At 41.0% G+C, this 13,251-nt stretch overlaps 1 protein-coding gene across 3 annotated transcripts in view; it reads right to left on the bottom strand.

The window, feature by feature from the left end:
- The window catches only part of wdhd1 (WD repeat and HMG-box DNA binding protein 1), a 43,813-nt gene that overhangs the window by 27,566 nt on the left and 2,996 nt on the right, over positions 1–13,251 (bottom strand). For all 3 annotated transcript variants that reach the window (XM_024436797.2, XM_024436799.2, XM_024436798.2), the window contains exons 4-9: positions 10,225–10,376; positions 8,913–9,024; positions 8,707–8,757; positions 6,748–6,843; positions 4,277–4,369; positions 245–351 (exon numbers count right to left, since the gene is read on the bottom strand). In XM_024436797.2, coding sequence (XP_024292565.1) covers positions 245–351; positions 4,277–4,369; positions 6,748–6,843; positions 8,707–8,757; positions 8,913–9,024; positions 10,225–10,376 — 611 coding nt within the window. The remainder of the gene's footprint in view (positions 1–244; positions 352–4,276; positions 4,370–6,747; positions 6,844–8,706; positions 8,758–8,912; positions 9,025–10,224; positions 10,377–13,251) is intronic.

Here is a 13,251-nt window from a genome sequence, read left to right as displayed (position 1 = left end):
AAATTAGTCCCAATTAGAAATGCAAATTTGGGTTATTCCATTGTGCCAGGCAAGATCAGTCGAACCCAATCAAGTATTTGAAAAATAAAAAACACTATTGAACTTATATTGAACCCAGCTCTGCAGTTCCACTCAAATGCTTCAACCAAAGCAAGGAGAACACAGTCAGTCTGTGTGAAATATTAAATTAAATCAATTGAGCGAATCGAATATTGCTTTCTAGGAGTTTCAGTGTGTCTCATACCTTTCCACACACAGCTTGCTCTCCACGTCCCAGACCGTCAGCAAACCTCCAATGCTCCCTGCAGCCAAGAACTTCCCACAGGGCGACCATGCCACAACATTTATTGCCTGGTGGAAGGAGCAAGGAATGGAGAAAGATGGAGGTAGGAGGTGGAGGTAAAATGACTCATTAAAGATGGAAAACCACCCTTTTAAATGGGAGCAACAGACCATTTTCCATATCGTTACCAATGTATACCAAGTGAAGTGTGGGTGAGGTGGTTTATAGGGCGTGCAATGCTTTTCTAATGAAATAACACATCAGTTTCCAATAACTGCTGTGAAATAAAGTTACAGTTCAATTAGTGCTACGGATGAACAAACCTATAATATGTTTCATGCCAAACTTGCATTAAGTTAAAAATCAATGTTTCAGGTTATGGTGTTCCTGTAGGTTTGTGGAGTGTAGGGCTAACCCTAATTAGTCGACTGGCCGATTGTTTGGCGTTAGGCTGTTGGTCCACCGACGTTGTTTTAGTCGAGCAGTAACAGACACAAAAGTTTGGACGCACCTACTCATTCAAGGGTTTTTCTTAATAAAAAATAAAAAACTATTTTCTACATTGTAGAACAATAGGGAAGACAAACAAACTTTGAAATAACACATATGGAATCATGTAGTAACCAAAAAAAAGTGTTAAACAAGTCAAAATATATTTTATAGTTGAGATTCTTCAAAGTAGCTACCCTTTGCTTTGCACACTTGGCATTCTCTCAACCAACAGGTGTGCCTTGTTAAAAGTTCATATGTGGAAGTTATTTCCTCCTTCGTAGGTTTGAGCCAATCAGTTGTGTTGTGACATGGTAGGGGTTGGACTTGCTTGGGCCAAGAAACATGAGCAATGGACATTAGACCGGTGGAAATCGGTCTTTTGGTCTAATGAGTCCAAATGGAAGATTATTGGTTCCTACCGCCGTGTCTTTGTGAGACACAGAGAAGGTGAACGGGTGATCTCCGAATGTGTGTTTCCCACTGTGAAGCATGGAGGTGTGATGGTGCTTTGCTGGTGACACTGTCAGTGATTCTACAGCGATATGCCATCCCATCTGGTTTGCGCTTAGTGGGAGAATCATTTGTTTTTCAACAGGTCAATGACGCAAAACACACCTCCAGGCTGTGTAAGGGCTATTTGACCAATAAGGATGAGTGATGAGTGCTGCATCAGATGACCAGGCCTTCACAATCCCCCGACCTAAACCAAATGGTTTGGAAAAGCAGCCAACAAGTGCTCAGCATATGTGGGAACTCCTTCAAGACTGTTGGTAAAGCATTCCAAGTGACTACCTCATGAAACTGGTTGAGAGAATGCCAAGACTGTGTAAAGCTGTCAGGCAAAGGGTGGCTACTTCAAAGAACCTCAAATATGTAAATATAATTCAATTTTTTAAACACTTTTTTGGTTACTGCATGTTTCCATGTGTTATTTCATCATTTTGATGTCCTCACTATTATTCTACAATGTAGAAAATAGTCAAAATAATGAAAAACCCTTGAATGAGTAGGTGTCCAAACTTTTGACTGGTACTGTACACACACACACAGAGTATATATTTGCGCCCATCTCAGTGAACTAATCCATTGCGGAAGGCTAGACTAAAAGCCAATTCATGCTTTGATTGGAAAATGTGGTAGAAGTCTCCATATGGAGGGCGTGAAGCAATCGCAGAGCCTCCAGAGGCAGGCAGAGGCCAAATCGAGCTCCGTACCGCAACACCATGCGCCTCCCAAATTTTGTAACAATGCAGAAGGCTCTGTATAGCTCCATATTGACGTGATTTGTTGAATGTAGGCGTGGGTTGTATATGCTGTGCCAATGCAGACATCGGATTGACCAAGCGCCCAGACGCACAATGCACTTTCCTCTACAGAATGCACATTCATTGTTTCATAACAATTGTGTGAATTGTTTGCGTTTGATTGTTAGTGTATATCAATTCCCCATTACATATATCACCTGTAATACATTTACCAGTAATTCCTAGTCTGTTTGTTTCTTTGGTTACTGTAATTTATTTGAATGCATTCAATATTATTATTCCAGTCTCCCCTCAATGTCAGACAGGACACATTGTTTGCAGAGTGCACAACCATTCCATTTACGAATTTTGTAAATTTAGTATCCGTCTTTTGTTTGGAGCGCTCCTGGCAATGTTGAGTAAGGACACGCATAGAAGTAGGCCTATAGGCTAGCTGGCCTGCGCACAAATGTAGGCATATAAATGTGCCCATTTGGGGATCTGATAGTATTTCTGATTGGCTTAACGCACCACCATTAATGACCTGTGGAGCTACTCAAAGTAATGTTTTCTTCCCCTCAAACAGAAAGCAAACAAAGTCTGTTTTTACATCCATTGAGAATTACAATACTTCCCCAATGTATTTGATCAATCTTTCCAGCTCTCTGCCTTTCGATAACCAGTCTGCGTGAAAGGGAAAGATGTCATGCTCTGATCCAATTGAAACGTAATGAAATAGGCCTACCTGATTACTTCTTATCAGTGCTTGACTTGGACTGAAATAGGCTCCGGTACCCATTTTGGGTGCTGCTACTGTTTATATTTAGGTCCAGGAGCTCCACAATACTTTTTAGCTAATATTCTATAAGAACAGGAGCTCAAGCAGAACATTTGAGGTGCCGGAACTCAGCTCCGGTGAGCTAGTGCCCAAGTCAAGCACTGCTTCTCATCCCTTGCGCAAATAGACTACAACTGGGTCTGTCCCGAGCTCACTGGCTAAGGAAACAGAGCCTAGAATATTTTATACAATGTTGCTAGGGACAAGCTTTGGGCCAGACCCAAGTTAAATAGTTTATACAATGTTTCAAGTTCGTTGCAGACAGGCCATGTGTAGCCAATGTGATTTATAGGATATTTATTTTTATATTTTCTACCTGCATACTGCAATGTTTTTATTTGTTGGCTTCATGTAGGCTATTTTTACATAGTTGGCAATGGAAATAGAAGTTGATTAAACCACATGACAATGATTTTGAGATATGAAGACATGAAACTGTTTCACTAACATTTGCATATGAAAACCATAACTGGCATACAGATTGGTACGTAGAAATGGTAAGATAAATTGCCATTCCACATGAGAAAGTTTGCCGACTCCTCATGTAGCCTATTACCGGCAACTTCAGGAGAGTAGTGGCAGAATCTGCAAAAGCCAGCAGGAGCAGGAGAATAGTTGGGTCAGGTTTTTTCAAATCGAATCAAGCACACACCGATTAAAACACCTGGTTTTCTGAGTAATCTTTCAAATTATTAGCACATGTAAAAACCCAAATCGTCATTCCAGCTGTGTATTTGGTCTGCACATGTGCTAGCACCAGCCGAGCGAAACTCCCTCTATAGCCCGAGTGAAGTGAGTTAGGAATAACTGAATGCATGAGTCTTAGAAGTAAGTTTTACATAAACTTTATATGAACAAACTCAAATATGTTTCCCAAAAATATCACGGTAGAACATTTATTTGATTGGTGAGTTCCATCAGGTAGCATGATTTCAGATGTGTCCATGTAATTAGGAATATAGGGGAAATAGCTATTCTTACAAAGCATGTAAAAATTGATCAATCTATTATATCCACAATAACCGCATTGTGTGCATGTAACCGTACTCATTGACAGACTGCAAAAAACATATAATTTCCCAAGCCCTGAACTCATTAGATCATTGCTGTCCATTTGAAATTAAGTTTATTTGACCTTTAAAATTGTACAACAAAGCTTATTTAGAAAAATATATATGTTTTCAAAATCTAGATATATTGTGAATTGCCTATAAATACAAGCTGCGTATGATTTTTTGCCCATATCGCCCAGGCTTACAGTGGAGCCGTGCATGGTGTTGTTTAATAGGTAGAGGAGAAAACATTGTGAAACAGAGTAGGCCATCCATGAAGAACGCTTAATTTTGTTTTCCGTTTCAAACCCTTTTGTAACCTTACTGAACATGCCCCCCAGGTGTCCACTTTACCCATTGACCTCACCTGTGTGCCAAGGTCATCGGAGAGTGTGCCCACCTGGGCCCAGGAGTCTCTCTGGTACAGCTGCACCGTTGTCTCCACGGGAATGGCCAGGAGCTAGACACACACACACACACACACACACACACACACTATGGAAACCACTGGACGCACTGACATAATGGATTAAGTGTCACTAAGTGGATCAGGATCGGTCTTGAAAAATATATCCTATCTCGATGAGACTAACCTGAATAAATAATAATGGTGCATAAAAGAGGTACTGAATACATGAGAGGTACTGAACAGGTGAAAACTATAGGTCACCTTAAAGCAGGGGTTCTTAAACCTTTTCAGCCTGGGACCCAAATGAGAAATTCTGTGTTTTCCTGAGACCCAAGCTTAGAAAAATATGCAACTATACATAAATATCAGTACATTTTCATTGCCCTTATGCATAAAACATATGCAGTATAGACAAAAACAATTAACAATGAAATTAAATATCCATATAAATGTATATTTTCCCCCATTAAAAACCCTGTCATACCTGTCTAGGTTGGAACTGTTGCTGTTAAAATACAATAAATCATTTACATTCTGAACAGGAATAAACAGATTGATCACATCACACAGATAAATAACAGAACACACACACAGGCTTCTTGATAGGGCAATCCTAAGTAACAGTACAGATGAAAAATGATCAGGCCTACTGTACATCTTACTGTAGAAATTGTTGAACGTCTATGATGGAACTGTTGCTGTTAAAATATAATACATCTTTTTTTATTCTGAACTGGAATAAAGTGATTGATCACATCACACATATGTAGACCAGAAAACACACACGCAGTTCTAATGAGAACATGTCTATTCTGGGCTCAGTTTTGGGCAGTGCAACACTGAGGTCAAGCTCAGCCTTGTACAGAAACAGTTTGTTTTTTTGTTTTTTTAAAGTATGTCAGAGTTGAGAGCCCTGACTCACATAGGTATGTGGTGCCAAACTGGACCAGAACATCTACTGCTTTCTCAGTCAGGCAGGAGACCGCTTCCTGCTGTAGATGAGCAACCCAGAACTGTGTGAGTGTGTTCGCCTCAAAAAGCATCTTGCTTCAATCAGTTTATTCCAGTTAAGAATGAAAATTATTATTGTATTTTAAACAGCAACAGCTCCAACCTAGACTAGTTTTCAACAATTTCTACAGTAAGATGTACAGTAGGCCTGTTCATTTTTCATCTTCATCTGTACTGTTACTAGGGTTGCACTATCAGTAGCTAGCTTGCTTGGCGAATGTTAGCTATTAGCTGTGTAACATTACACAGCAAGGGGATTGTTTGAAAGAGAAACTCACATCTACTATAATGAGAGTTAGTTAGTACTCCTTTATTTCTGCTTATCATCATCCGTTATAAAATGACAATTCCTTGCTAGCTGACTTTTCCACTGTCGGAGCACTGTTTCCTGAAGCATTCTGCCCTGTTTTGAAAGAGATCCCTGGGTTTACCATCATGCTGTGGATGTTTGTCATTTTATTGATTATTTATTAATTTGTTCGTTGAGACTCATTACTAAGCACTTCTCCACACAAAATACATTGTGGGCACACAATGTTATAAGTTTGTATGGAAGAGAAACTCATCGATGTATATGCGTTTCATGACAATTGAGCTCAGTCAGAACATGTGACTAGCATGAGTCCAATTCATGACAGCGGTGAGTGATGGCGAGTGGGAATAACAAGTCAGTGCCTTTAACCACTGTAAGCACTGTCGTTCGATTGTTGGACTAGTAACCGGAAGGTTGCAAGTTCAAACCCCCGTGCTGACAAGGTACAAATCTGTCGTTCTGCCCCTGAACAGGCAGTTAACCCACTGTTCCTAGGCAGTCATTGAAAATAGGAATTTGTTCTAACTGATTTGCCTAGTTAAATAAAGGTAAAATAAAATAAATAAAAATTGTGTGTGTCGCGGAGTGATCTTCAAGTAAACTGCAGAAAAAAGATCAGGTAAACCTTGAAGCACACGGGCATCTCATCCTCACACATCTGCCAAACTGCGACCACTGCTAAGAAAAGAGTGCACTGAACAGAGAGAGCAGATGAACTTGAAACTGTGTGTATGCTAATTTAGAAAGGTTGACATAATCAGATAAGAGGAAATTGCCTAGGATCAGATAGAAGGGTCAGGCCAAGGATGGTCGGGGTGTGATTCTGACATCTAGCTAAACAAGAGGACCATGGCCATTGCACATGGGAAAGGAGGGAAACTCATTGGTGTCATAAAATGTATAGCTGGGGAGGACCATACAAGGGAAGAGTATAAAATGTGTTGTGAACTTTCTAAATGTATGCACTCAGCTGACTGTATCCTTGGTGATACACACTTGAAACTTCTCTTGAGCTTTGGGTCTCAATTCCTTTATCGAAAGAGGTTGCAATAGCACTTTTCTTTTTAAGTCTATAACCTAAAAGTAGAGGTAAGTGAGTTAGTACCTTAGCGGCCTTGGGCTGCCAGGCCAGTCGGCACAGGGACTTGGCATTGATGACATCATTGGACTTCTGCAGCAGCGGCCAGCTGGTCACCTGAGTCTGAATGAATCCAAAGCAGAGTTTCTCAGATCACTCTAACGCAGGGTTTCCCAAACTCCCCCGGGTGAAGGTTTTGGTTTTTCCTCTAGCATTACACAGCTGATTCAAATAACCAAAGCTTGATAAGTTGATTATTTGAATGTGTGTAGCGCTAGGGCAAAAACCAAAACGTGCACCCAGAAGGAGCCCCAGGACCGAGTTCATGTTCATTAGGCAAGAGTTCATGTTCATTAGGCAAGAAAACTGACTGAAACTGGAGAGGGACTACCTGGACTTATCCAATAAGAAAGACACATTTTCATTTAACATTGCAAAACACTTTAGTGTTAAACGACCCAGATATCATTTTTTAAATATACTTTCAAATGGCAGTTGATAGAGCAAGAGCAGAAACAATATATTTTATAGTCGAGACTCTTCACAGTAGCCACCCTTTGCCTTGATGACAGCTTTGCCCACTCTTAGAATTCTCTCAACCAATTTCATGAGGTAGTCACCTGGAATGCATTTCAAGTAACAGGTTTGCCCTGTTCATTTGTGGAATTTCTTCATTCTTAATTTGTTTGCGCCAATAAGTTATGTTGTGACAAGGTATGGGTGGTATACATAAGATGGTGCTATTTGGTAAAAAAAAACAAGGCCATATTATGGCAGGAATAGCTCAAATAACCTAAGAGAAACGAAAGTCCATCACTACTTTAAGACTTTGAAAGTTTCTTCAAGCGCAGTTGCAAAACCATCAAGCGCTATGATGAAATTGGCTCTCATGAGGACCACCACAGGAAAGGAAGACCCAGAGTTACTCTGTTGCAGAGGATAAGTTCATTAGAATTACCAGCCTCAGATATTGCAGCCCAAATAAATGCTTCAGAGTTCAAGTAACAGACACATCTCAACATCACTGTTCAGAGGAGACTGCGTGAATCAGGCCTTCATGGTCCAATTGCTGCAAAAAAACACGACTAAAGGACACCAATAAGAAGATGAGACTTGCTTGGGCCAAGAAACACTAGCAATGGACATTAGATCAGTGGAAATCTGTCATTTGGTCTGATGAGTCCAAATTTGACATTTTTGGTTTTAACCGCTGTGTCTTTGTGAGATGCAGAGTAGATGAACAGATGATCGCCGCATGTGAAGCATGGTGGAGGTGGTGTGATGGTGCTTTGCTGGTGACACTGTCCGTGATTTATTTAGAATTCAAGGCAGACTTAACCAGCATGGCTACCACAGCATTCTGCAGAGATACACCATCCCATCTGGTTTGCACTTAGTAGGACTAACACTTGTTTTTCAACAAGACAATGACCCAACACACCTCCAGGCTGTCTTTGACAAAGAAGGAGAGTAATGGAGTGCTGCATAAGACGACCCGACCTCCCCAATTGAGATGGTTTGGGATGAGTTGGACTGCAGAGTGAAGGAAAAGTAGCCAACAAGAGATCAGCATATGTGGGAACTCATTCAAGACGGTTGGAAAAGCATTCTAGGTGAAGCTGGTCGAGAGAATGCCAAGACTGTGCAAAGCTGTCATCAATGCAAAGGGTGGCTACTTTGAAGAATCTCAAATATATTTTTATTTTTTAAACTATTTTAGTTACTACATGATTCCATATGTGTTATTTCATAGTGTTGATGTCTTCACTATTATTCTACAATGTAGAAAATAGTACAAATAAATAAAACCCTTGAATGAGTGAGTAGGTGTGTCCAAACATTTGATTGGTACTGTATACATATATTTTTTTACACTGTTTGGAGGTAGGCATCCGGAAAAAAAACCTTAGGCAGCCCGCCCAAGGATTTCAATGACAATGAGCTAAACAGAAGAGTAGAATATGAGGTGGGGTGATGGCTTGTTACCTGTTCCTCAATCTTCCACACAGCTACAGATCCATCACAACTAGCAGAGGCCTGAGACGAGAAAGGTTTGAGAAATACTTTTTTCTTGTATGAATAAAGCATTCTAGTCTATTCCCAATGCACAATAACAGTATCTAGCAAATTAGTATCATGTCAAAACCTGTAAAATTAGTGGTGGTAAGGGTAATGTTGTAGATGATTCCTACCAGGAACTCATCCTTGGGGTCAAAGGTGACACTGAGGATGGGTGCAGTGTGTCCCCGCAGGGTCTTCTGCTGACTGCTGTCGTACATCTCCACTACCTTCACCATGAAGTCACTGAGGGAGGCGCACACACACGATCAGAACAAAGGTAATCAAGAAAATCATTATTTGGGCTACGGGTATGTCCGATTTAATGATATAAAAATAGATCATTTCATTAAAGCAAGAATTCTTGATTAGTCAGGAAAAATCTCATCTCTGGGGAGTGAGTGAATGAGTGTGGAAATAAAATGATTGAAGGAATGAATTAAGGAATGAATGAATAAATCATGCAAACAATCAATTGAGTAGTAAGTGCTCTGCTTCCAACTTTTACTTTGTATCAGAGACATACAGTATTACATATCTAGATCAGTTAGATCTGCAGAAGGAAATAGACGCAAGACACTAATTTCCTCAAATCAGTGGTTGATGTCATACAGATGCCATATCTTCATTTGACCACCCTATTGCACAGCAGGAAATGCAAACTTGTAATGTACTCAAGGCTTAAAAACGCTTCTAAAGTATATAATTTTCACCTTAAAATTTCAGACTTGATTGATCATCCCCTACAAAAATGTCCATTAACGATATTCCACATAATAATTCAAATTTTCCTGCTGTAGCAAATTGGCTCAAATTAAGATCCTACATCTGTAATCCTCAACAGGCCTCAGATGCCTGTGTTGATCAAGTCAATATTCAAACGGATATTAGCCACGTGAAAACGGCCTAATCAATCCAGAGATATGGTCAGAGTCTTCATTTCTGTGATACACCTGTTTAGGGAATCAATGCGTATAGCAAACAGCTATTGACTTACAGTCTAGACTAATCAGAAAGGAATTGAATGCAGTTTCGTGACTATTTGGTCAAAAGTCATCCGTGCACACTGTGTTCAAGCAGTCATTCTACAGTGTAAAGATCCTATATTCAAAACCCTGCCCATTGATTCTTAAACTGGAATTATCCCACTAGAAGTCCAATGTCCTTCCAAATCCCCCAAAATGCTTGATTGTTAATCTAATCTATGATCTGGCACAATAGCTATATTGGGATCATTAGTATAACCATCAAGCCAGAAACACATTTTTATGACAAGGAAATAAACGTAGATATCTGCATTGCCGAACTGAGGAGGATAATGACATTCAGAATATAATTTGTTCCGCTTCTAGCAATTTGCTCTGAGCTCTGCACATCAGGGTGGTAACACAGAAATGACATTATATTCTAAATCATTCTATTTCTATGGGTGTCCGTCTACAGTACCTGGATCCGGCAGCGACTCTGGAGCCGCTGCGGTTGTAGGTGATGTGGGTGGCGTTGGTGGTAAAGCGGGTGAGGATGCCATCTGGGTCACCCTCAGGGAACGTGTGGATTTGTACTGTGTTGTTGGAGGCTGCTGTGACCAGCTTCCCATTCTATATATTATGGGAAGAAAAGACTAAGTTAGATAAACATAAGAATTTCATTGTACACTCACTGTATGCCATGAATATGACAAATAAACCTAGATTTGTAACAGGGAGCGGATATATCGAGCCATAGCACTGTTTGAATATTATCATAATGTATGTACAACTTGACTAAGTATGTAACCTTAGAAACAAGGGTCATGAAATCAATAACTTGCTAACATCGGATAACATTCATATACCGGCCATCTCTGAAACTCACTTAGATAATTCCTTTGATTATAAAGCAGTAGCAATAGAAGGATTAACATCTACAGAAAAAACAGGAATGTCTATGGGGAGGTGTTGCTGTATACGTTCAGAGCCATATTCCTGTAAAACTTAAAGAGGATTGTAGCGGTATTATTAGAGGGGTAAATATACATTTTTAAAAATTGGGGCACCAGGCAGGTATTAACCCTGCCGAAATTGAAAAGAGTAGGCTAGGTGGAGTACCACTACCAGACACACACATCGGCAAAAGAGACTGCCTAGAGTGTAGCCGGTTTGCCAGAGGAGAGAAAAGATAAGACACACCATATAACACACACGTCACAGGACAGGGGTAACCCCACCAATAATACCTCATACAATAATAATGGCAGAGCAATTTAATTGCAACTTCATAGAAACAATTGACAAGAAAGAACTCAGGTCATCAACATTAGAGGATTTGCAATAATCTGTATTTACCTCCCAGGAGAGGAGTGCAGAGAATATGAATGGGTGCGTGTAAAGCACTGGAGTGATAGAGGGGAAATATATGAGAGCGAGGATCCCATCAGCTTTCTATAGGCTAGGCCTACAACAGGAGTATAGCCTACCAGGCTGGCATGAAAATTATCCACGGGAAAAGCGTCCTCAATTTGCTATTTCAGTGCATAGATGACGTGTATTTTTTCCCCATACCACTGTTCTGAGACAGGTGCATGATAATGGTCCATTCTAAATCAAAACTAATTTCACCACATATTATTTAGTATATGTAAATAAAACATTAAATGAATAACAGTCTTCTAGGTGACAGTATTAGCCTATCACTTGTGAATGATGCCCAGCTTGTGCAGTAAGGGAAGAAACAGCACATGCCTTTTTTTGCAACTTCAAATCATAGTCGCAGACCTCATGTAGCCTAGCCCATTTTGATAAGGTTTGTATCACAACTGGTGGCCAAATAACATCTTACAACTAAGCACATTAATCCGCTTTATAACCGGTGTAAAGCCTAACTGGCATACATAGGCTGCACGTGAGTTTCAAGTTTGGGCAAGATCATTTTCACTACAAAAATGCACCTTTGTAATAAACCATTACATGCATAACTGCATTTGTAGTCACTTTTGAGAAGTGTTTTCCAGCTATTTGATAGCATTTGGAAAATGTGCACTTATAGCCTACTGCTGTGTGCACATTGCTGAGCTTATAAATGTGGAGAAATAGCCTAATAACTCAGCAAAAAAAGAAACATCCTTTTTCAGGACAATCTTTCTAAGATATTTGGATTACTACGAATTCTGATCTTCATTATAAAGGGTTTAAACACTGTTTCCCATGCTTGTTCAATGAACCATAAACAATTAACATGCACCTGTGGAACAGTCTAAGATGGTAGGCAATTAAGGTCACAATTACAAAAACTTAGGACACTAAAGATGCCTTTCTACTGACTCTGGAAAAACACCAAAAGAAAGATGCCCAGGGTCCCTGCTCATCTGCGTGAACGTGCCTTAGGCATTCTGCAAGGAGGCATGAGGACTGCAGATGTGGGCAGGGCAATAAATTGCAATGTCCATACTGTGAGACGCCTAAGACAGCGCTACAGGGAGACAGGACAGACAGCTGATTGTCCTCGCAGTGGCAGACCACATGTAACAACACCTGCACCAGGATCGGTACAACCAAACATCACACCTGCGGGACAGGTACAGGACGGCAACAACTGCCCGAGTTACACCAGGAATGTACAATCCCTCCATCAGTGCTCAGGCTGTCCGCAATAGGCTGAGAGAGGCTGGACTGAGTGCTTGTAGGCCTGTTGTAAGGCATGTCCTCACCAGACATCACTGGCAACAACGTTGCCTATGGGCACAAACCCACCGTCGCTGGACCAGACAGGACTGGCAAAAAGTGCTCTTCACTGACGAGTCGCGGTTTTGTCTCACCAGGGGTGATGGTCGGATTCGCATTTATCGTTGAAGGAATGAGCGTTACACCGAGGCCTGTACTCTGGAGCGGGATCGATTTGGAGGTGGAGGGTCCGCCATGGTCTGGGGCGGTGTGTCACAGCATCATCGGACTGAGCTTGTTGTCATTGCAGGGAATCTCAACGCTGTGCAATGCAGGGAAGACATCCTCCTCCCTCATGTGTTACCCTTCCTGCAAGCTCATCCTGACACAACCCTCCATCATGACAATTACCACCAGCCATACTGCTCGTTCTGTGCGTGATTTCCTGCAAGACAGGAATGTCAGTATTCTGCCATGGCCAGCAAAGAGCCTGGATCTCAATCCCATTGAGCACGTCTGGGACGTGTTGGATCGGAGGGAGAGGGCCATTCCCCCCAGAAATATCCGGGAGCTTGCAGGTGCCTTGGTGGAAGAGTGGGGTAACATCTCACAGCAAGAACTGGAAAATCTGGTGCAGCCCATGAGGAGGAGATGCACTGCAGTACTTAATGCAGCTGGTGGCCACACCAGATACTGACTGTTACTTTTGATTTTGACCCCCGCGCCCTTTGTTCAGGGACACATTATTCCATTTGTTAGTCACATGTCTGTGGAACTTGTTCAGTTTATGTCTCAGCTGTTGAATCTTGTTATGTTCATACAAATATTTACACAT

This window comes from Oncorhynchus tshawytscha, linkage group LG11 (genome assembly GCF_018296145.1).
Source record: "Oncorhynchus tshawytscha isolate Ot180627B linkage group LG11, Otsh_v2.0, whole genome shotgun sequence".
Lineage (NCBI taxonomy): Eukaryota > Metazoa > Chordata > Actinopteri > Salmoniformes > Salmonidae > Oncorhynchus > Oncorhynchus tshawytscha.
Note: the sequence above shows the minus strand (reverse complement) of the source record. Positions and strands in the feature narration are given on the sequence as shown.